The sequence below is a fragment of the Lactuca sativa genome, chromosome 3 (assembly GCF_002870075.4).
Source record: "Lactuca sativa cultivar Salinas chromosome 3, Lsat_Salinas_v11, whole genome shotgun sequence".
Lineage (NCBI taxonomy): Eukaryota > Viridiplantae > Streptophyta > Magnoliopsida > Asterales > Asteraceae > Lactuca > Lactuca sativa.
The window spans coordinates 223,617,070-223,643,233 of NC_056625.2; the positions used below are offsets into that span (position 1 = coordinate 223,617,070).

The following is a 26,164-nucleotide window of genomic DNA, read 5'->3' on the forward strand; positions in this document are numbered from 1 at the left end:
TTAAATTTCAATTTCAATTTCAAATAAATTTATAGTTTAAACCTTTGTGTTTAACATTTTGTTATAATTAACCTGTTTAGTATACGGGTCTGATAACTAAACAATAGTTTTAATTTATTTATTTTTTGCATGTTTTTTTTCTCATAATTTTTATTTATTTCAAATTTCGAATTCAAATAAACTTCTCATTTAATCGTTTCTATTTAACATTTTGTTTTAATCAACCCGTATAATATACGGGTTTTACAACTAGTTTTAACATATAGGGAAATACTTTTATGAAAACATATAAGTAGTTGAACGTGAGCACCAGGATCTACAAGGACCGAATATGATTTAGGTGTAACCTTAGGACCATTTTTGTCACTTGTGTAGTAAAGAGGTGAAGGACCATACATACACGCATATATGCGACAACTGTATCATCCCTGGTCTCCACATTATTTTTGTAATGAAAGCATTCATCCCTCACCCTCCCCGATTCTCTCTCTCTTTCTTGCAAAAATTCCATCTTTTTTCTCTCTCTCTTTCCTTTTCAATCTTTACCTTCATCACCGCCGTTCAATCGGACTCATAAAAGCTTCTTTTTCCTCAATCACACATTTCCTGCAAAGGGAATTGCAATTTTCATCGACCCCTCGACAAAACCCTAACCACAGTCCACTCCTCAGAGGAACCGAACCTGGTTCTGATTATCGATTGGCGTTTGAAATGATGAAACCCTTTCTGGGTTATGAAAATTTTGGTGGATTTCTCCTGTTTATCGTCTATTTCTTGTCTGTTTCGATCATTTTTGTTCAGTCACAGTCGAGCGCGAACGATGCTGTTGTAATGCAGGCTCTGAAATCGAATCTCAGTCCACCCAAATCACTCGATTGGTCTGATCCTAATCCATGTAAATGGCAGCAAATTCAGTGCTCAAGAGACAACCGGGTCACCAGGATCCAAGCCGGTAACCAGAACCTCAAAGGTTATCTTCCGCAGACACTCAACAACCTCACGGAACTACAAGTTCTGGAATTTCAAAACAATCAACTCACCGGCTCACTCCCGAGTCTCGCCGGGTTAACTCAGCTCCAGAACCTTTTACTCAGTAACAACAGTTTAACTTCAATACCTACCGATTTCTTCGACGGTATGTCTTCTTTACAACACGTTTATCTGGATTACAACGGTTTTAGTTCGTGGTCTATCCCGGACAGTTTAAAATCCGCCTCCACTTTGCAAGTTTTCTCGGCGACGTCGGCCAACATCACAGGAAAAATCCCGGATTTCTTCGGCGGTGATGCGTTTGCGGGGCTGACAACTCTGCATTTATCGTTTAATTATCTGGAGGGTGGGTTACCGAGTTCGTTTTCGGGTTCATCGATTCAAAGCCTTTGGTTGAATGGTCAGAACAGTAGGTCTAAACTAAACGGAACTCTCCAAGTTCTTCAAAACATGACGCAATTGACTGAAGTTTGGCTTCACGGGAACTTGTTTTCCGGTCCTTTACCGGATTTTTCAGGTCTGAACGAGTTGCAGAATTTGAGTTTAAGAGATAATAGCTTAACAGGGCCTGTTCCACAATCTTTATTAGGTTTACAATCTTTAAAAGTTGTGAACCTGACTAATAATCTCTTACAGGGACCTACTCCAAGTTTTGATAAGACTGTGGCTGTTGATTTAAGCGGGCTTAATAGTTTCTGTTTACCGAATCCTGGTGCTCCTTGTGATAATCGTGTTGATATTCTGCTTGGTGTGGCAGAATCTGTGGGTTACCCGCATACTTTTGCTGATAATTGGAAGGGAAACGATCCGTGTAATTCATGGTTAGGGATCACATGTTCCAGCGATGGGAATATAACTGTGATTAATTTTCAAAAAATGGGTCTAACAGGAACCATTTCTCCCAAATTTGCGTCCTTTAAATCACTTCAAAGGTTGATTCTTTCAAATAATAATCTTACCGGAACTATACCCGATGAACTCAAAGATTTACCCAGTTTGATTGCGATTGATTTTTCGAATAATCATCTTTACGGACCAGTTCCGGATTTTAGCAAAACCGTTAACGTGAAGACCGAAGGGAATCTTGATATCGGAAAGGCGGGTCCAAGTCTGACACCGGTTTCCCCTTCTGGCGGCGGCGGCGGGAGTAAGCCAAACGGAGGAGGAGGTGGCGGTGGTGGGAAAAGTTCAAACACCGGCGTGGTGGTGGGATCGGTGGTTGGTGGTGTTTGTGCGGTTTTTTTCGCGGGATTGCTGGGTGTCTGTGTCTACAAAGCTAAACGAAAGCAAACTAACCGTATCCCATATCAAAACACGATGGTGATCCACCCCCGGCATTCAGCATCTGATGGGGACGGGGTGAAGATCACAATCGCAGGTTCAAGTGCCCCCACAAACGAATCCTTTAGTCACACGAGTAGTGGCCCAAGTGACATCCACATCGTGGAAGCTGGGAACATGGTGATTTCAATTCAAGTTTTGAAAAATGTGACAAATAATTTCAGCCCGAATAATATATTGGGAAGAGGAGGGTTCGGGACAGTTTACAAAGGCGAGTTACATGATGGGACCAAGATTGCGGTTAAAAGGATGGAGTCGGGTGTGATGAGTGAAAAGGGGCTGGATGAGTTTAAATCTGAAATAGCTGTTTTAACAAAGGTTAGGCATAGGCATTTGGTGGCACTTCTTGGATATTGTTTGGATGGAAATGAGAGGCTTCTTGTTTATGAGTATATGCCTCAAGGTACACTAAGTCGGTTTTTATTTGATTGGCAAGAAGAAGGTTTGAAACCGCTTGAATGGACAAAAAGATTGATAATTGCATTAGATGTTGCTAGAGGTGTTGAGTATTTACATGGTTTGGCACAACAAAGTTTTATTCATAGAGATCTTAAACCGTCTAATATTCTTCTTGGTGATGATATGCGGGCTAAAGTTGCTGATTTTGGACTCGTTCGACTCGCCCCTGATGGGAAAGCTTCCCTCGTCACAAGATTAGCTGGCACTTTTGGTTATCTTGCTCCTGAATACGCTGGTATTCCTTCTCATTTTGATCCACATTTTGTTACTCTACTTTTATATGTCAATGGCTTGGTGTGATGTTAAAAATAAAGATATTTGAGAAAATAACCATACATTTGGGAAAATCAAAGGAAACGATAGATGTTTAGCACTTCACGGAGAAACCTCATATGACTTTCTCTAGTAAGCGGTTTTATTTGTATCAAGTGAAAAGGAAAAAGCCTCCTTACGTAATCCATTTAATAGTCCATTAAGAAAAAACAACACTATTAATGCATTAGGAAAATTTACATTTCTTTTTTATGTAATGGACAAGGCATAAGCTATATGTATAATTTAAGCATAAATAACGTTTAATGTTTTATTGTACGACGAAGAGTTTCCCCAATAAGTAGTAGTTTACAAATTTACCCTCGTTTATCATCGGTTTCTGGTAATTGTATCTTTACCTTTTTCAAATATTGTTTATACGAAACGTAGCTAACCTGTTTTGTTTACATAATTGTACGTAGTGACGGGAAGAGTAACAACAAAGATCGACGTGTTCAGCTTCGGTGTAATCCTAATGGAACTGATAACGGGGAGAAGAGCCCTGGACGAAACCCAACAAGAAGAAAGCGTCCACCTGGTCCAATGGTTCCGGCGTATGCACATAAACAAAGACACCTTCCAAAAAGCAATTGACCCGACACTTGACCTCGATGAAGAAGCCCTGGCCAGTCTCAGCACCGTGGCTGAACTAGCCGGTCACTGCTGTGCGCGTGAACCGCACCAGAGACCCGACATGAGCCATGCGGTCAATGTGCTCTCCTCCCTAGCCGAGCTTTGGAAACCTTCCGACCCTGACCCTGATGATATTTACGGTATAGACCTTGACATGACTTTGCCACAAGCCGTCAAGAAATGGCAAGCTTTGGAGGGTATGAGCGGGTATGATAATTCATCAGTTATTGGGAGTAATGATAATACGCAAACAAGTATTCCAACTCGCCCTTCTGGCTTTGCCGATTCCTTCACTTCACAGGATGGACGATGACGGAACCACCCGGATTTGTTTGTTCATTCTTTCTGGTATGCTTGTTTATCTTTTTATTCTGCTGTACTTGTTGAATTATCAAGAGATGCTTTTGTGTTTTTTTTTGCTTGTCACTCTTTTAATTTTGAAATTGCTAAATTAATAGGAAGTTCTCGCAATTAGCCTTAAAATCCCATACCTTGTGCATAAAATGTCGTGCTGTTACACTCCTTGCGAGCTTGACCGTAAAAAGTCAGCTTCTATTTTAAGTAGCCAGCAATCAACATAAACATCAAAGTCATACAGGAATTTCATCAAGCTTCGAATCAATTTTAAATTTTAGTAACTATTTCACCAGTTTTTTTTAGCAACTTTTTATAAGTATAAAAAAATAGTTAAACATTTTATTATTATTTTAATATTCAGGTTTTTATTAAAGTTTATAAATAAATGAGTTTTTTTTTTTTTTTTTTTTTTTAATTGTAAATTTATCCTTAGTATAGATATAAATGAACATATAGATAAATGATAAAATATAATGATTTTATCTGAATTCATTTTTGTACAGTATGCATCGTAAGCTGTATCTTGCAGATCACTGGATTTGGTTACTGTCAGCATGCATGCTTAAGTTACCAATTAGTTTTTTATAGTCAACCCAACTGTGCCCATTGGCCATTACATAATAAATTAAATAAATTCAAATATACGTGACCAGCATATCTCCAATTCTTACTCTTCCGTTTTTATATGTTTAATCCCGTGATCACGATGATTAGCCCGGGAATTACGGAATCATTTTGATATAATATGTTAAAATTGGGAATTAATAATTAATTAACTATATGGGATGTCCAGCTCATTTTCCAATTAACAATTAATAATTACAAAAAATGACAAATTGGTACTTAAGCAACATAGCGTCAATCTATTTCTGAAAAACCTTAAATCAAAAGTTAAATTATAACCCCTTTTCGTAACCAATTGTAAAATGAATGAGTTTAAAATCAAATACAATTACTTTTTTTTTTCGATCGGGATTGTGTTTTGGACATCATCACCAAACTTTTCATGTTTAATGTTATATATTTCTTGGTGGATTTATATAAAAAAAGAATTGGAGACCGTTTGGTGCATTTTAGAATATTTATTTATTCTTTAATTTTTTTATTCATAAATTTATTGGTGGTGTGATCATCACTATGCGAAGTGCCCAGTCTGGGACAAAGTTTGTATCTACCGATTAATATATTTATAATACATCGAAACTTTAAGATATTCAGTGGTGGTTGATGTCTTCAAAACATGAGTCACAAGCTTGTGAGATGGGTAGGTTGGACTTCAATGTTTTATTTATTCATAAATTAAAATTTTATAAATTATCACATAATCCCAAATACGGGTGGGTTGGACTTCAATGTTTTATTTATTCATAAATTAAATTTTATAAATTATCACATAATCCCAAATACTTTAAGCCTAAAAGAACCAAAAGAGATAATGATGTAATAGCTACGTCCAACTAACGACACTTGAACCTTAAATATAGAAAATGAAAGTTTAAAGAATTCTTGATACATCCTCTCGTTGGTATAAATATACAATCAAGGATTTATGTATAGAAGTTATTGCTAACAAGTAACAACATAAATACAATATAATACATACCTAGTCTAATACACCCTTACCGTGCAAGTCGTAGCAGGAGGTTAACAGATGCTAAAACTGTCCGAAAATTATCAAATAGAACTTATTGTAGGTGCCTAGTAAACATGTAGGCTAGTTGGTATAAGAAGGAATATGAAGAACTTGCACTTTCGTCTTTTGCTAATTTTTCACATACAAAGTGGATATCCACCAAAGTGTTTTTTCACATACAAAGTGAACTTCACCTTTTGCTTTATGTGTTAGTGTTGGACTTAGTTTTCTGATAAGTAGATTGCATTAACATTACAATATACTATAGTGGTCTTGGAGAGAGGACAATGAAGTTTGAACAACAGGTTTGTAGCCAACATGCTTTAGAGACTATGTTTGCAATTCCATAATATTCAGCTTCTACATGTAAACTGGATAAGGTAGGTTGTAGTTTGGGGGACCATAAAATGAGGTTATCACCGAGGAAGATGCAATAGTCGGAGGTTGATCGTCGGGTGGTAAGGCACCTGACCCATTCCACATATGTGTAGGAATGAAGATGCATGGAGCGAGATTTGGTGTACCTTAAATGTAGCCAATGTTTGTTTGAGTATGTTCACCTGAGTTGTATGAGGAGTATGAAGATAAATATCTTTAACAAAATAAGAAATATGGTAATGTAGACTTTTATAGTAAGTAGGATCAGGAAATGGATTGCCGATTTGAGAGTCCAATTTGGAGTTGGTATTGACGGGGGTTTGTTGTCGGGTTGTGGATATACATTCTGGCCCTTTCAATGATTTATGTGGGGTATTTTGTTTGACTAAGAAAAAGTCTATTATGATTCCTTTGGACAAAAATGTTGTAGAAACATAGAAGAAGTGACCAAAGCAAATGTTGCAGATTGATAAGTAGTTAGTCGCAACAAGCTTTGCTATCCGCAACTATCCTAATACACACTCAAGCAACACGCCAACAATTATGTGCAAGCTGTTAGTCAACTTTATGCATTTTAGTAGTTTATACATTAGGCATGTCTGTATTATGTAAAGTGAGTCTGTACGATTTGTGACAACCCGAAATTTTCATTTATATAATTTCCACAGTCAAACACTTCAAATACTATTCAAAAACCCGTTTGGTGCTTTATTTTATTTTTCGTCAAACGATTTAATAAAAGGAAGTGACGTAATTAGCGACGTGTGGCAAACCGAACAACCCGACACCTTAGCTAGGTGTTTACGGCCAAACAAGGGTGTTTGGGCCGTAAACACCCTCTTTCCCCAAGACTCATGCATATAGCATGAGTTTACTCCTTTGGCCCTCATTCTTACACTCCCCACTCAAGAACACAAGGTTTTTCTTTCAACTATCATAAATTCATCCTTCCAAATCCGCCAAAATGTAAGTTTTATTCCCTAAATTCGTTCATACAACACTAAATCTAGTGTTTCTACATCATTTTCATCCATGGATTTTGATTTTTACTTAGATCTTCAAGTGATCTTCAAATCTTCAAGAACACCAAGAACACACTTGTGTTTTTGGGGCTCTAATCACTCTTACAAGCTCATTATAAGTAAGTATACTTCTCCTAACTAGTTATTGGCTTAGTATCCATGGATTAAACCCCCAAAAACCTCAAGATCATGTATTTACGGTCTGGGGATCTCCCAAAACCGTAAACACCCCAAAGAGGGGTTTTGATGCCCCAAACTCCTTCCTATGCTTAGCAAATGAACTAGGGACTTGCATGATTGATCTAGGAACCCCAAAACTCGAAGTGGATGAAGTAACCATGAGTTTACTGTCGTAAACTCATGGGTTTACGGTAGTAAACTCCCCAAAAATGGTCCAAGGACCGTAAACTCCAAAAAGTGCGCAATTCATTGTGACAACCCGAAGTTATTCCGTCGCCGTAACTCGTTCTGTCCGTAAAACCCGTCTTTAGCGATTCGTTCCGATTTCGTTTTTGGGCTAAGTTATTTAAATTTATATGTTTATTATAATCTTATGAGTGTCCAAACTCCTTAGAAACTCATGTAAACGGCCCAAATTATTAATTTGGAAATTTTTATAATCGGTCCCGCCGGGTTACGACAACTTAATCGGGTGCGACCAAAAGCCCCGTTTAACGTCGGTAGCGGGTAGAATTCCACCGTGTCCCAAACCCGAACTATATATAAGGTTGATTAAGCCTCATTTGAAGCTTTTTCACTCTCTCTCTCTAACCTCTCTCCTCAAATCCAATCTAAGGGTCCAAAGTCACCAAATTAAGGCTCCAAATCATCAAGGTAACTACCCTAACTCTTAGATTAGCATCTTTAACCTTCAAATTCGAGTTCAAATCATGATTTAGGACCATAAACATGTGTTTACGGCCCTGGAACATTCTTGGGCCGTGAACACATATAAGTGGGGTTTTTGAGCCTTAAAATCCTTCCAAACCACCTTTGGAGCTTAGATATGGCTTATAGACTTAATGGAATGGACTTAGAACACCTTAAACTCAAATTTTGGGGAGTAAACATGAGTTTACTGCCCAAGAACATGCTTGGGCCGTAAACTCCATATCATGGGTAGTAAACTCAATTTAAAGTGTTAAAATGCCATTTAAACACACCAATAGCCTTGGATTAAAGTCTAGAAACAACCACAATCGAATTAGAAGCCTTAAACTTGATGAAAACAACTCCCTTAGGAGTTCACGGCCGTAAAACCCCCAAGAATGGGTTCCTGGGCCGTAAACTCCTAAAACATGGTCAAATGGTGCCCAAACTTCACCCCTTGGCTTGTAAAATGGCTTGAAATCATATGTGATTGACTAAGGACCACCAAAACACTTTGTGTATGGGTACATAAGAGTTTACGGCCGTAAACTCATAGTTTACTGCCGTAAACTCCTCAAATGGTCCTTAAAATGTGCAAACTACCTTTCAATGCCTTAGAACCCAAACTAGCATCACCCCTCAATTGATACAAGGCCATTTAGCACTCTAGAACACCCCACCATGAGTTTACGGCCGCAAACTCATGGGGAGTGGGTCATTAGGGCCGAAAACTCTCTTGAGAGTTTACTCTTGAAGAGTAAACTCCATATCCAAGCCATATACGTCCATAGATGTCACCCGGGTCCCTTCCAAACACTTGTAATGAAGTGTTTTCGCATCTAGAAGTGTATATCCCCAACTAATTAATAATTCAAAGCATAATTAGATACAAATGTTTATCTTTTCATAATACATAGGAATCTTGTGCGTTTGCAAGCCCCGGACTGACGTTTAAGATCCAAACCGACGCGTTCCTCAATCGGTGAGTTCATACCCCTACCCTTTTTCCGTGTTTTTCAAATGTTTTCAGGGGGGGGGGGAATACAAGCAAAGGTACAAGGAAATCTTGTACTTAAACTTATTTTCAGCTCAAATGTTTCATTTTATTTATGCTTTTAATATCGAAAATCGTATTAACCAATGGTTCGAATTGCAGAGTAAATTGTTAGACTAAATGCAGATTTCTTTAAAAAGTGTTATAAACTATGTTACATTTTACAAAGAAATCATACTAAGATTAATACTAATAAAATACGTCCCAGAATAGTAACAGAACGAATACGAACGAATAGGATAGAACGAGTACGAAAGTACCGTTAGGACAGAACGAATACGAAAGTACCATTAGGATAGAACGAATACGAATACGAAAGAACGCCTTTGGATGACGCCAAGACTTTGGAAATACAATTAGTGTACGCCTTGAGTGTCACCAGAGTTTCGAAAATAATTTGAAAGGACGCCTCTGGACATCGACTGAGTTTCGAAAACACACGCCTTTGGATGTCGACAGAGTTTCGGAGATACGTCTAATGTACTCTTTTGGAAGTCACCAGAACATCGAATATACAGTTAATGTACGTTTCTGAGTGTATCCAAATATTCGAAAATACATCTAAGTATAGTAGATAATTGACATTTGAATTTAGGATAACTAAGATATCAGAATACCTAACTAATACTATAAGTATGGTAGATACTAGTATATCGAAATCCGAACTAAGAACTAACCGCAACATTCAGGAAAATGTGGGATTTTCCTGGGATAACATAACAACTCGTAATCGAATTAAGTAACGAATGGATAACTAAACTAATAGGAAAATATGAGATTTTCCTGGGATAACATAACTACTCATAATCGAATCGTGTAACGAATAATAACTAAACTATTTTTATAAAGAAATCATGGGATTTTCTTGAATAATGTCTTTTTCAGAAAACCAAAGGAAACTCATTCTTTCAAAACTAAACCGCTTATGAACTCACCAGCTTTATGCTGATTTTCAAACTGCTTGTATTCTCAGGTCAACATTAGACAAGTACATCGCCATCTTTTGGAGAAGACGGAGCGTTAGAAGACTCGTCTTTGCTTTTGTTCATATGATATATGTGTATAACACTTGTATAACTTTACTTTCAAACAAATGTAAATGATTCTATGTAATGTAATGTTTTGTGTTTACTGTGTTACTATGTACATTGGTTATGATATTCAACATGAAGTCACCTCCGCCCCGGAACATTTCCGCCCTGGGTTTCGGGGTGTGACATTCATGCCCTAACCACTTCCTAAGCCCTTGAATCAACCTTAGAACCTTTCCTTGTGAAACATGAAGTCTTAAAGCACACTAATACACCCCTCCCATGAATTTACGGCCGTAAACTCATGGGGGATATGGTTCCAAAACCGTAAACACCCATAGGTACTACCATTTGAGGAGTAAACTCCAAAGTGAGACTATACTCTCCTTAGATGCAACCCTTAACACTCCTAGCACTTGAAACAAGGTGTTTCCATGCATTAGAGGGTCTTTACTTACTTATTTAGTGATTAAATAACTAATTAGATACCATTATGTGCCACTACATGTTACATAGGATCCGTGGGTGTGTTCAAGTCCTCACTTGACACCTAGCCCATACCAGACATTCCATCCACTCCACTCACTGCAGGTGAGTTCATACCCCTTAATTAACCTTTCAAATGTTTTTAAATGCTTTTATGGCGGGGAATACAAGTTGAATCCAACAAATTATAGTATCAATCACATGTGATTTGTAACTCGCAATCAAAAAGGATTTCTATACTTTTAACCGCTTTGCCATCAAAACTGCTTTAAATGTTTATCAAACTCATTTTTTCGTGTTAAATGGTTAGAAAAACTATTTCCAAATTCTTTTTAAACTTCTTATGTTCCCAAACTATATCTACACCAATATATTTATATAAGTAAGACTTGAAGGACTTAGGACTGATAGCTCGCCATATTTCCTGTTCTTGTTTGATTGTGGTCTTAGGGTATATTGTTATCTGTCCGACTGTCGTTGAATTCTTAGTTATATATTGTATATATTTGTGTTGGATATGAATGTCTTCACTCAGTTTAATACTATTGTGTATCAAAGATAGACTACAACATGCTATTTAACTATAATAGGTATAGTTAAGGTTTACCGCTCCTTACTACCATTACTATGATACTTACCATAGTTAGTACTATTATGAGTCACTACATGTTAAGTACTATATAAGAAGAATACTATATACTATACAAGAGAACACTAAATACATGATACCGAGAAGTACACTATACACCAATACAAGAGAATATACTAAAACAGAATGTGACACACTATTCCTCTATATGACACTTCACTGTGCCTTCGCCGTGTAACCATAGTCTCCTGGAGGGAGAGCGGGCACTACGTGTATAGATCTATACATGACAGACACTCTCACATCCCGACTGCTAGCTACAGTCAGAGCCGACTAGGCCCAGGGATGACAAAATGTTACCACATTACGTGTGACCTGGAGGGTCATTAGACATTCGATCGTCTATCCGCATGGTTACATATGAATTCACATTCGGATCCCTAAATTAACAAATTAAGAAATAAAGGTAAAACAGACTCCCCGAGGTATATTATATACTTATCACTACCTAGAGTCTGCAGTTTATTTTCCATTCATCCGGCAGTAACACTGTTGGAATAATACATTATCTTCCCATTTACTTTGCATAAATGAAGTCCCAAAACTATATTTTTTTTTATAATTGAGAGTCTAATTGGGAAAACTTTTACACACTCAAAGGATCAAACCTACAAGTAACCAAGTCTTGGCAGAAGACTACTTTTACTGGAAAATATAGGATTTTCTAGAGATTCACACAATTTTCAAACTTGATAACAACTTTTACAATACACGATTAAAAACACTTTTATACAAGCAATGACACTAAATGCTTATGAACTCACCAGCTTTATGCTGATACTCGTTTTCAAAATAACTTGTATTCTCAGGTCATCAGTAGACAGGTACATATGCAGCTTTTGAGAAGGCGGATCACATATAAGACTCCTCTTTATTTTGATTATACTTTTTGGTGTCTAACAAACTGTACAGAACACGCTTGTATTACAATTACTATATTAATGCAATGAATGTTGTTGCTTGTTTTTACTATTATGCATTGTTATGATACTATACATGACGTCCTCCACCCCAGAACGTATTCCGTCGTTCTCGGTTTTGGGGTGTGACACGATTATACCTTTTACTATATTTTGTATTATCCTACACCTTATGCTTATAAAGGTTTTGTGGTTTATCACATACGGGGAGTCTTGGTGGAGATTTGTATTAAAACAAAGAAACACACCGTCATCCGTACTCCTAGAGGAGGTCTCGGGAGAACCATCTGATGGTCAAGTTAGTCTCCGAGGGAGATAAGTGTATGGTTTAGTGTATAGCTTAGAGAGTGTGGATTCAATACCTTTACTGTTGGAGGTGTGTGACCTTTTATAGTGAGAGCCTTGACACATATTCCACTCTTGGAGGCAGGAGTGTCAGGGTCGAATCGGGACAATAGTGAGAGCCTTGACACATATTTCATTCTTTCGTTTTCTTCCATCTTTTAGGTGTAGAAAAGAGGGTGGATTTTGTGGACGTGTTGGCAAAAAAGTGGGTTGGAAGTCTTCAGTGTCGAGAGCTTGATCTTGTTGACAAAGTGTTGTGTAACATCCATAAAATTCATGAAAAAATTAAACTTTTAAAATCTAACCAAATGGAATTCATTTTTATGGCTAAGGACCATTCCTAGGGTTTTAAAGGACAGCTCAAAACGTCAAGAACAAACCATGCACAAGATGGGACCTTTGGGACAAGAGAAGCAACATAAAACACCCAAAAATGGGATCTTACAACCAATATATCAAGGTATAGACTTTATACATTCTGGAGCTTCTCACGAAGGCAAAGATCCCAGATCCACAAGCTTGCTTCCACTTCATGGCTCCTTAATTCAACTTCTTCCTCCTTCAACACACCAAGAACACTCTCTTGAGCTCAAAACACACACTAAGAGGGCTAGGGTTTGCAAGAATGTCTCAAAGCATGTGGGGGCTGAAAAGGTGGGGAAAATGAGACATATGTTGCTTAAATACCACCCAAACCCTAAAAATTAGGGTTTCCTCTTGAAGCTAGTACGCCCTCATACATAAGTGTACGCCCAAAATACTAGGGCGCACCCTAATACGCTCAGTGTACACACATGTATGCATGGCGTACTCTTCCAGCCATAATTACGAAATTGCCACTAGGGCTTTTGTCACACCCCAAAACCAAGAACGGCGGAAACGTTCCGGGGTGGAGGACGTCATGTGAAGTATCATAACAGTGTAAAGTAGTAAACAAGCAACAACATCATCCATTGCATTAAAAGTAAAGTTTTAATACATGTGTGTTCTTTCATAATGTACAACAATAAAATGAATAATCAAAATAAGACGAGTCATGTCTGTGCTCCGTCTTCTCAAGGCTTGGCCATCGTACCTGTCTAACTGGTGACCTGAGAATACAAGTTATTTTGCAAGCGAGTATCAGCCTAAAGCTGGTGAATTCATAAGTATTTAAGTGTCATTGTCTTGTTTTGGAATGCTGTTATGAATGCCATGTAAATCTTTAAATGAAATAGTTGATGTAAGTATGAAAACCCTAGAAAATCTCATGTTTCCTACTAGTATGAAATGTAGTCTTCTACCAAGACCTGAATGTTTTGCTATAAGAATGATAGTTTTTCCTTCCTTTTTGACTATTACAAACAATACTTAGTCTAACTCATCGTTTATGTGAATGTATCACAAAATAAAGTAATATAGGAAAACAATATAATCGTCTTCTACCAAGACCCGAATGTTTTGCTATAAGAATGATAGTTTTTCCTTCCTTTTTGACTATTACAAACAGTACTTAGTCTAACTCATCGTTTATGTGAATGTATCACAAAATAAAGTAATATAGGAAAAGAATATAATCGACTTCTACCAAGACCCGAATGTTTTGCTATAAGAATGATAGTTTTTCCTTCCTTTTTGACTATTACAAGCAGTACTTAGTCTAACTCATCGTTTATGTGAATGTTTCACAAAATAAAGTAATAGGAAAAATATAATCATGTAAGTGTTATCCTTTTGTATTAGGATTAACACGACATCACGATTTGCTAAATGTATAACCTTTGGACATCCGTAGATTGTTCAATTTTCCTCTGTAGCTACAACAGGTGGGAGGAAGGGTTAGTCCCGTAAAAGTATTCCTAATATAAGTATTAACCGTAGGCATCTGTAGATGTTCATCAACCTCTGTAGCAAACAGTAGGCCCAAGGAATGGTTAGTCCCGTAAAGGTACTCCTAGTATAAGTAATAACTGTAGGCATCCATAGATGTTCATCGACCACTGGTGCTAATAGCTGGGCTTCGGAATGGTTAGTCTCGTCTAGATATCCCGTTGAACTGGGATAGGCAGGACAATTCACACAGAAGGTACTAATAAATCATCCTAGTGAATCGAGGTACAAGTATCCATGTAAATGTATACAGGAAAATGTATCTACGTAAAGGTACTCATGTATGGCATTCATGTAAGCGTATTCATGTAACATGTAATGAACTGAATCTGATGTAATTCCTTGTAATAGGAATAATGTTATGTATCTCCTAACTATCCCTATAATAGTTAACTGGAAGGTAATTGATTGTTCAAGCAAGTTTAGACACCCTTGCTACACAAGAGTCTGGGAAACTGAATGAAGGATGAAAACTATAACATCAATACATATATAAGAACATAAGTGTATAAGTATAGTTTTGTTCAAGAAGGTAAAAATGGTTTTGTAAAACATCTATGAGTTTTGAACAATAATTAACAATGAATTGATGTCATTTTAATAAACATTTCAAAAGTAATACATTTGATAACAAAGTATTTTTAAGATAGAAAACAATTTCATGCATCATATTTTGAAGTATGTGAAATCTGCTGGATGAAAACACAGTTATAAAATACATATGAGTGATTCAATAACATACTGTTTTCTACTTGTATTCCCCCCATTAAAGCATTTAAAATCATTTAAAACATTGATTAAGGGGTATGAACTCACCTATTATGGGTGATACGAATGAACTGAAGAGGTAGGATTGTTAGGTGTCAAGTGAAGTCTTGAACACACTCTATGATCCTAGTTAACATATAATATCACATATATGTAACAAATTAGCCTATAAATAATTAATAAATAAGTCAAGACACCCTAGGACATGCTAAACACCTTTATCAAGTGTTATTAGCCTCTAGGATTGCATCTAAGTGTTTGTAGGGGAAGCTATTATGTGTAGGGCTCAAGGAAAACTCCACCATGAAGTTCACGGACCTAATGACACTACCAAATGAGTTTACGGTCATAAACTCATGAGTTTACGGCCGTAATCTCACACCTATATGTCCATTTTGTGTTTAATGCTCTACAAGACCCTAAGAAGCATTTCTACTTAATGGCTTGGTCTATGAAAGAGTTTAGGGCATTATATAACTCCTTTTAGGAGTTTACGGCCCTGGGACCAAATCCCATGGAGATTACGGCCGTAATCTCCCTTGGATGGGTGTTTTTGGTGTTTTCAAGTTCCTAATTCAACTAGGAACTAAACTAGGCTAGTGTACAAGACTTTAGAAGAGTTTATAGCACCATTTGGCACTATTGTTTGGAGTTCACGGCCTTGGAACTTCTTGGGCCATGAACACCTTACTCTTGGTGTTCTAATGGTGTTTGCTAGTCCTAAAAACATTAGGGTAAAGTGCTATGCTAGTCTCTTGACTTAAGGATGACATTTGGGGCATTTTGACACCTTAAAATGGAGTTCACGGCCCAAGAACATCCTTGGCCGTGAACTCACTTCTAGCCTTTGTTTCTTAATGATTTTGTGGTCTAAACATGTCATGGTAGATCCTAAGTTGAGTTCCAAGGTTTGGAGGGACATTGGGCACACTTTGGCCCTTATAAAAGAGTTTACTCTCCAAGTGTTCTTGGGCGGTAAACTCTCAAATCTTGGGGTTTTGATCCGATTTTGATGTTATTAAGCACAATCTAAGCTATATAATACAACTAGATGGAAGTACTCACGATTTGGGATGAAAACCCGAAGATCCGTGAGAGAGAATTCGACTTTTCTCTAGTTGGAAATGTAACTAATGAATGAATATGGTTCAGATTTCTATATATAGTCCTGGGATTTTTGGCAGAAAATATTTTATTCCCGAAATAAACTCTAATATCATAGAGTTTTGGAATAACAGTGTTGCACAAAACCCTAGTGCATCCACTCTCCTGATATCCCCTTAAGTGTAAATCCTGAAATATTCAAACTTATACCCAAAAGTCTGGAATTTCACTGTAACTGTTCTAACTTCTATTGACTTGATATGGTTTGTTCAGAATGGAAATTTCGGGTTGTCATAGCTTTAAAGCAGAACTTCTTGGACTTAGGGACCAAAATGACATGAAATAGAATCATAAGGATGAGTTTAGAAGTACCTGAACATTGGGATGTTACAGTTCTCCTCCAGTTGAACTAGACTTCGTCCTTGAAGTCTGCTGCGGTGAACAACTTAGGATAACGGTTCCGCGTCTCAGGTTCCGCGTCTCAGCTTCCGGCTCCCAGGTCCACTCGGAGCCCCTCCGGTGCTGCCATCACACCTTTACCATTGATATTTCCTTGTTATGAAAAACCTTTATCTTCCTTTCCAGGATAGCCACCGACCTCTCAACATAGTTTAGGTGCTCATCGACCTGAATATTGTCCAAGGAAACCACTGCATCATCATCCAATACACACTTTCGTAGCTACGAAACATGGAAAGTTTTGTGATAATTGTTGTTGTAGAAAAACTCCGCAAAGACGGAACACCAATGCTGGAGTGATAATTGTTGTTGTAGAAAAACTCCACAAAAGGTAGGTAGGAGTACCAGCTCCCATCGAAATCGATGACACAGGTCCGCAACATATCGTCAAGGGTCTGTATAATCTGCTCACTTTAGCCATCGATCTGCGGATGATAAGCAGTGATGAAGTGCAACCTCGTGCCTAGTTCCTCGTGGAACTTCTGCCAAAAAGAGAGGTGAACCGAACATCACAATCTGAAATAATAGAGACCGGAACTCCATGGCAAGCAACGATCTCACAAACATACACATCGGCCAACTTCTCGGCCGAAGAACTCTCCCGAGTGGCAAGAAAGTGTGCACTCTTGGTCAATCGCTCAACGATGTCCCAGATAGCATCAAAATTCTTTATCGTCTTCAGCAAGTTGGTGATAAAATCCATCGAAATCTATTCCCATTTCCACATGGGAACCTCTAGAGGCTACAACTTTCCATGCAGCCTTTGATACTCAGCCTTGACCATCCTGCAGGTCATGCATCTCTCAAAATACCAGACTATCTCTCTTTTCATACACGACCACCAATAACTCAATCTCAAATCCCATTACATCTTGGTGGCCCCTGGATGAATAGAAAAGAGAGACTTATGAGCCTCCTGAAACACAATCTGTATGACTCCACCAGACATCGGAACCCATACATCACCACACCAGGTCAACAAATCTCGACTATCCATGACAAATCTGTTAATCTCACCCTTGATCATCTCTTTCTTCCAATTCTCTTTCCGAACACCCTCGGCCTAAGCCTGCCTGATCAATCCCAAAAGCGGGGAATCCACTGATATCCTCATACACGTCTCCCTATCCAAAGATCCATTTGACTTGCGGCTCAAATCATCTACCACCACATTCGTTTTACTCGGATGGTAAAGGATCTCACAATTATAATCCTTAACTATGTTCAGCCACCTACGCCGCCTCATGTTCAGGTTCAGCTGATCCATAATATGCCTCAGACTCTTGTGATCCGTGTAGATAGTACAACGGACCCATTAAGATAGTGCCTCCAAATCTTAAGGGCGAAAACTACTGCCCCCATCTCCAAATCATGAGTGGGATATCGCGTCTCGTGCAGCTTCAGCTGTCGCGAAGCATAAGCAATCACCCGTCCTCTCTGCATGAGGACTGCCCCCAGACCAGTGATGGAAGCATCACAGAATACCACGAAATCCTCAATTCCCTCTAGGTGGGTTAATATCCGGGCCTCACACAACCTCCGCCGAAGGATCTCAAATGCCGACTACTGCTCAAGACCCCATCAGACATCCACCCCTTCCTTGTTAAACGAGTGAGGGGTACCACAATCTTAGAGAAATCCTAAATAAATATCTGATAGTACCCTGCTATACCCAAGAAACTCCTGATATCTGAAGGAGATTTCGGAACCTCCCACTGCATCACGACCTCGATCTTGGCCGGGCGACCGAAATCCCACCCTGGTTAACGAGGTGCCCAAGGAACTAGACATCTCGTAACCAGAACTTGCACTTCGAGAACTTGGCATAAATCCGTTCTTGCCTCAAAAACCCCAAAAGCTCGCGAAGATGATCCTCATGCTGCTCTCTGGTCTTGGAATACACCAAATTATCATCGATAAACAAAATAATGGAATGATCGAGCATCGACTTGCATACCTGATTCATCAAATCCATAAACACCGCAGGCGCATTGGTGAGCCCAAATGGCATCACCACAAACTCGTAATGCCCATAAGGAGTCCGGAACGTAGTCTTCTCCATGTCCACCTCTCTCACTATGACCTAATGATACCCATACCTCAGATTTATCTCGGAAAACGAAGATGCACCCTGCCACTGATAGAAGAGGTCATCAATCTGCGGAAGGGGATAATGGTTATTCACCGTTAACTTGTTCAACTCCCAGTAATCAATGCACATCCAGTGTGAAGCAAACTTCTTCTTGACGAACAGTATCAACACTCCCCATAGAGAACTGCTCGATCTAATGAACTGCTTGCCTAACAACTCCTACAGATGAGATGACAACTCCTACATCTTAGGCGGTGCCAATCGGTATGACGCCTTGGCAATCGGGGCCGCACCTGGCACATGGTCGGTCTTGAACTCGATCTACCTCTTAGGTGGCACACCGGTTAGCCTCTCCGGAAACGAATCTGCGAACTCCCTGACAACCAGGACCTCTAAAACTGAAATCTGATCCCCAATACGCGTATCCACCACATAAGAGAAGTAGCATGCACACGCATGCTGAATATACTGACGAGCCCTTACTACTAAACTAAACCCTAAACCAATCCTGGTGCCCTCTCCATAGATAAACAGTTCTTCCCCGCTTGGGGTTCAAACTACCACTCGTTGGCTCTCAGAATCAATCATGGCACCAAACGGCTCAGCCAATCCATGACCACAATCATGCAAACATCCCCCATGGGAATAGGGATCAGATCGATCGGATATTGAACTCCGAAGATCTCCAATACACAACCCTGATACACTGATGACACAGAATCCCCGTGTTCGTTGGAGATAGAAACCTGCAATGGACACTTGAACTCCCCAATAGGCATATCAAGCTCTCCACTGAACGAACGAGAAACAATGGACCGACTCACATCTTAGTCAAACAACACAAGAGCAGATAAAGAGTTCACTAGGAACGTACCTAACAGAGGCACATATATAAGCATAACACAAAACATAATCTACAAGATAATGGATAGAAACATACCAGTCACAACATCTGGAGCTGCTCTGGCCTCCTAGGCAGTGAGCTAGAAAGCACGACCTCAAGCCCTCATGAGCTCCACCCTGCCCTGACTCCCATCATTGATCCTTAAAGTAGCTAGCATTGGAGCTTGTGTCGGCTTGGCAACAAGCAAAGGACAATGGGCCTTTATATGGCCCACTTGATCATAATGATAACAAATTCTGATGCCAGAAGCTGGAGCCTGCTGCCGACAGCCCCTCGCAATGTGAACCTACTTCCCACATTTGTGGTATCCCGAAGAAGATCGACAAGCTCCATCATGCACCTTACCACACTTCACACAAGTGCGGCCCCTCTGACTCCCCGACCTAGAATCAGCGGTCCTAAACCGCTTTGGCGCAGGCTGCGACTGCACCAGGGTGGGCCTCTACTCCATCGTTTGCAACTCAATCTCAATCTCATGCTGCCTGGAGGCCTCTGTAACTCCAACAAAGAACCATAGCGCTGGGGGGATACAATGTGACAACCCGAAGTTCATTCCGTTATTGTAACCCGTTCCATTAATAAATTCGTCGTTTTCGAGTTGTTTCCGTTTTGTTATTAAATTAAGTCATTAAATTTGGGTCGTTTATTATGAATTAATGGGTGTCCAAACATATTAGAAACTCATGATAACACCCCAACTTAATAATTGGAAAATTTTTAGTTTCAACTATATCGGGTTACGGCAACTTAATCGGGTGCGACTAAAAGCCTCGTCTAACGTCAGTATCGGGTAGAATTCCACCGGGCCATAAACTCAACCCTTATATAAGGTATTGAGTGACATCATTTTGAAGCTTTTTCTCTCTCTTAAAATCACTCTCTCTCACTACTCTCTCTCTAGGACTTGAGATTGATCCAAAAACCCTCTTTCAAGCCTCAATTTGGTAAGCAATCTATCCTAACTTGTTGTCTAACTTGATTGGTATGCAAATTCATGTTTGAATCATCCAAAAACACCCATGAACATGTGTTTACGGTTTGGGGACCCTCCCAAAACCGTGAACACCCCTAAAGAGGGTTTTGAAGCCCCAAAACCCCTCCAAACCACTTCTAGTGCTTAGATATGGATTAGAAACTTGCATGCATGAGCTTAGGACCCCAAAATCGCACCATTTGAGGTATGTACATGAGTTTATGGCCCAAGAACATGCTCGGACCGTAAACCCTCATTCATTGACCATAAACACCTTTTTAAGGTGTTAAATTGCCCTTAAACACTTCCAAAAGCCTCCATGAACTTCCATGAGTGCATAGAACCTTATAATCCATCAAGTAATGCACCAAAACGTAATCAAATGGGAAAAACTTGAGTTTATGGCCCAAGAACATTCTTGGACCATAAACACACCTCCTTAGACCATAAACTCCTCCAATGGGTGTTAAAGTGCCTTTAACACCTTGTATGGCTTGGAATTGGACCCAGAACTTTGTATGCTTAACCTACAACCACTAAAACCCATGAATCATGGACAAACATGAGTTTACGGTTGTAAACTCATGTGTTTAAGGTAGTAAACTCCCAAGAACATCTTCATAGACCGTAAAATATTTTTCCAAGGTCAATTCAAGTCCCAATCACTTCCTAAGCGATGTAATCAACCCTAGAACCTTCCTATGTGCATTGTAATTTACCTAGGACCTCCAAAACACCTTAAGACATGGCACATAAGATTTTACGGCCGTAAACTCATAGTTTACTGCCGTAAACTCCTAAAATGGTCCTTAGGATGTTCAAATCTCATTCAAATGCATTGAAACCAAGCCTAGCATCACCCCTCATGAGTTATAAGGCCATTTAGCAACCAAGAACACCCCCACCATGAGTTTACGACCGTAAATGCATGGGGAGAGGGTCATTTGGACCATAAACTCCTAAAGGAGTTTACTCTTGAAGATTAAACTCCATATCCAAGCCATACTCGTCCATAGATGCTACCCGGGTCACTCCAAACACTTGGATTGAAGTGTTTTCGCGTCTAGAAGTGTTTACTCTTATCTAATTAGTGGTTTGAAGTATAATTAGATACAATTGTGTATCGTTTCATATTACATAGGAACCTCACGCATTATCAAGCCCCGATCTGACACTTAACATCCTAGACGACACGTTCCTCGACTGGTGAGTTCATACCCCTACCCTTTTTCAGTGTTTTTCAATGTTTTCAGGGGGAGAATACAAACAAAGGTACAAGAATATCTTGTAACTATTTATTACATTTAAAATGTTTGATAATCACATGCTTTTAACATTGGAAAACAGTATTAACCAAATGTTAAACCTGTACAGTTAGTTTTCAAGCTATTTGTGAAACTCTTTATAAACTGTTTTGTTTTATATTTCACAAATGAATAGTTCCATATCATTATTGTTAAAAGCAACATATTGGTACGTTTGATTTGTCCTCGGTAACACTCCATAGAGATATGCGAGTGGAAGATTCACTATTTGTAACAGATTTTCTGTATTATTACTAGTAAATTTGTTATTCCTATAAATTGGAGACACGTCCTCGGAAACACTCCACAAAGATAAGCGAGTGGAGGACCGCCCCTGTAACCAGAATCTCTTAGATAGGAACGTGACTTGAGTGTATAGATCTATACGGGGCTGACTACCCCACACCTGGCTGCTAGCTACAGCCGAACCGAAAGGTTCAAGGGTGACGAAAGTCATAAAGTGATGTGGACTACTTATTGCCATATCTAGTCTATCGTATGGTTATGGAACTCGCAATTTGGATAACAGAGATTTACTTGATAGTAATAATGGTTTAGTAATTAGTTTACTTTATGATAAAACTAATACACTTCACAAGGATAACCAGGTTTTCAGAATACATCTTTTACATTACATTTCAGCTCGGTAACGAACTTTTAGGAAAATATGGGATTTTCCTGGGATAACAGTTGTTCATAACTAGATTTGTGTAACAAAACAGATAACCAAACTTTACATATAAGAAAATATGGGATTTTCTTGGGTTCGTAACTTTTTCAGAAACCGAAAGGAAACTTGTTCATTTTTCAAAAAACAAAACCGCTTATGAACTCACCAGCTTTTTGCTGATTTTCAAACTACTTGTATTCCAGGTTCGCATTAGACAGGTACCCTCAGCAACTCTTTTGGCGAAGATGGAGTTTGTAGAAGACACGTCTTTACTTTTGTTCATATATAGATATGTATAACACTTGTAACTTTTTACTTTCAAACAAATGTAAATTCTAATATGTAATGTAATGGTTGTTTACTTTGCTTACTATATACATTGGTTATGATACTTAACATGAAGTCACCTCCGCCCTGGAACGTTTCCGCCCAGGGTTTCGGGGTGTGACAGATTGGTATCAGAGCCCTTGTTTATAGTGAACTAAGTATACCAAACCTTACATGGTATAAGACTATAAACACTAAGGGGCCTAAGTGCTTTGAACTAAAAGTATACTTTATGTAACAGCCCGGATTTCCAGGTATCTTTTATGTTTATGTTTTTGGTGTTTTGAGAGGGGACTCGGCGAGTTGGAGCTCAGACTCGCCGAGTAGGATCACAGATCTGGACGCATGTTCGCTCCTGGACTCGGCGAGTCCAAGGTATGGACTCGGCGAGTCCGTGCTGTTTAATGAAGCCCTAATTTCTCGGGTTTGGGACCTATTTAAAGGGCCTTATGGCCGTCATTTGTGCTCACCAGTCCCTTGAGTGAAACCCTAATCGAGTGTGAGCGTTTGGAGCATAGAAGGAGGCCATTATTGATCTTGGAGGTGTCATCTTGCAAGGAAAAGGGAGGATCATCTAAGGAAAGGCAAGAGGAGCCACTTCCTGAGAGTTTGGGGTCCAGAGCATCACATTTGAGGTAATATCTTCGAGCTATCCTCTGCTATGTTGATGTTTTCATTGATTTAGGGCTTGTTGAGCCCTTTTGTGGCTAGATCTAGTGCTCCCTTGGTCCCTTAAGCGATTTAGACCATAGATCTGGACCCTTGGAGGTCCAGAGTGTCCCTTTGCCCAAGCTTTTTGTGAATCAATGGAGGTTTTGGATTGGAATCCTTATGCCTTAGGTCAAAATGTCATTTATGAGCCATGGGGTGTGTTTTAAACACCAAGATAAGGACTTTACGTGTTGAATCAGTCTAGGAAGGCCAGATCTATGAATTGTTGGAACAGATCTGACCTTAGAAGCAAGTTTGAGTGATTGCATGGCATGGACTCGCCGAGTCTGATGATCAGACTCGGCGAGTAGCTTGAAGATTGCCCTCAGATCGCCCAGTGAGTGGTCCAGTCGAGTCATAGGTTGACTCAGTGAGTCAGGGCGAGTCAAAGAGGGTTGACAGATGGTCTGAGTTGAACTGGGACTCGCCGAGTTGTTCTTGAGACTCGGCGAGTTGAGTCGGGGTGGCCCCGCGATTCTTCCAGGTGGAACTCATCGAGTCAGGGGGAATACTCGACGTGTCAAAAGGGAATCCTAGAGAGATTGGTGAAAACGTCTAGACTTGCCGAGTCGCCCTAGCGCACTCGCCGAGTCCGGTCAAAGTTGACCGTTGACCGTTGACCAAGAGTTGACTAGTGTTGACTTAAAAAGGGTAGTCAACCTTAGTGGTAAAAATGTTAATAAGAGACGTATGATGATATAGGGAGATTGTAGCTCGGAGGATCGAGCACGTGTGATTTCGGGATTTGCTAGCTATCGATATTCACGAGGTGAGTCTTCTCACTATACTATACCTGGAAGGGTTGGACTGTGTGACCGGAAGGTCGGATATGGTATGAGACATATGTGCTATATGTGATAAGTTAATTGTTATATGTGCTATGTATGATATGCTTGATATGGGCCGGAAGGCATTATGTTATGGGCCGGAAGGCATTGTAATGTGAACCGTAAGGTTGGCGTGGGTAGGACCGGAAGGTTTACCCAGCAGGGACGGAAGTCCCCTGAGACACATGGACCGGAAGGTCAGGGCCTGGAAAGGCGTATGTGCGTAAGTTGTATTTTGGGGAACTCACTAAGCATTTATGCTTATAGTTGTTTCGTATGTGTTTCAGGTACTAGCGAGGACCGTGGGAAGGCGCCGGCGTGATCAGTACACACTGATGTATGATTTATGATCTTGGGATTTATGTGATTGTATTATGACATGATACGTTGGATATTTATGCCTTGTTTTGGATGAAAATACATTTTTAAAAATGAAAAATTTGTTTTAAATTTTCCGTTGTTACAATTTGGTATCAGAGCCTTGGTTTGAGGGATTCGGGTACACCTTCGGGCGTAACTGAACTCAAACCGAGGATTTGAGGAAAACTTTTAAAAACAAAGGCATAAAATTTTTATAAAGGATTTTGTGGTAAACAAAAATGAAGCAGTGTGTACGATCAGCTAGCGCCCGAACGGTAAAGAACCCCAAAATATCCTTACAATGATGTGTTAAGAGATATGATATGATATGAATTATTATGCATGCTAGAAGACTAGGTATTCATGATAGGACTAGAGGGGCCTGAATTGTGATGCCTTAGTCTAGGGAAGTCTGTTCCTATGAGATGCTTTGTGAGCGAGCGGGTGGTTAGTGCATAACAAGAGTAGAGTACTCAGGATCCGGGGTTTGGGGAGGAGGACTTGGGATGAATGCTGATGCGGTGTGGTCGGTAGTATTGGGCCCGTACTACCGAAGACACCGGGTCAGTGGGCGACCCAAGTAAGAATCCCTGGGTATTGGAGACTGATTAGGGTTGCGTTATCGAGTGCGATTATGCTCGATAGAGTCTCTGATAGTTCTATGTTGTATTTCAGAGGCATCATGGTTGGACCATGCCACAGACCGAGTACGAGCAGTGTGAGTGACGAGGTGATTCGTCAGATGATTCATGAGGAAGTGGTTGCAGCGATCCGGGCTGAGATTCCGGAGATGTTTGGGTCTATTAAGACCACTTTGATGGAGACCTTTGATGAGCGGTACGCCGCGTTGACTGAGGCTGCAGCTACCGCAGCTGTGGCCGCTGCCAGACCTCAGGGAGGTGACTCGTTGCTGTTTCGGGAGTTCAGCAACACGAAGCCACCTGAGTTTGACGGGACGCAGGATCCGATCGCTGCGATGAGATGGATTGCTGATATCGAGGGATGCTTCTACACTTGTTCATGTCCGGAACATCTGAGAGTACGGTTTGCCCTGAACCAGCTCCGTCTGGGAGCGAAGGATTGGTGGAAGTTCGTGACGGCGAACTTCACTTTGGCAGAGATTTCAGCTGTGACGTGGGAGAGGTTTACCTCTATGTTCAGAGACGAGTACGTTCCCCCGGTGGAGAGGGAACGGTTGGTTCAGGAGTTCTTGACCCTCAAGTAGGGTACTGATTCAGTTACGGTGATCACGCGGAAGTTTCATGAGAGGGCGATGTTCTGCCCCGAGCAGGTGTCCACAGAACAGGCTCGGATGA

The 26,164-nt window shown here is 39.8% G+C and overlaps 1 protein-coding gene across 1 annotated transcript; it reads left to right on the forward strand.

The window, feature by feature from the left end:
* Positions 1 to 424: 424 nt before the first annotated feature.
* Positions 425 to 4,148, forward strand: LOC111921771 (receptor protein kinase TMK1). The gene is made up of 2 exons (XM_023917356.3): positions 425 to 3,025; positions 3,525 to 4,148. The coding sequence occupies exons 1-2, from the start codon at positions 712 to 714 to the stop codon at positions 4,046 to 4,048; spliced, it is 2,838 nt and encodes a 945-aa protein (XP_023773124.1). The 5' UTR covers positions 425 to 711; the 3' UTR covers positions 4,049 to 4,148.
* The last annotated feature ends 22,016 nt before the right edge of the window (positions 4,149 to 26,164 follow it).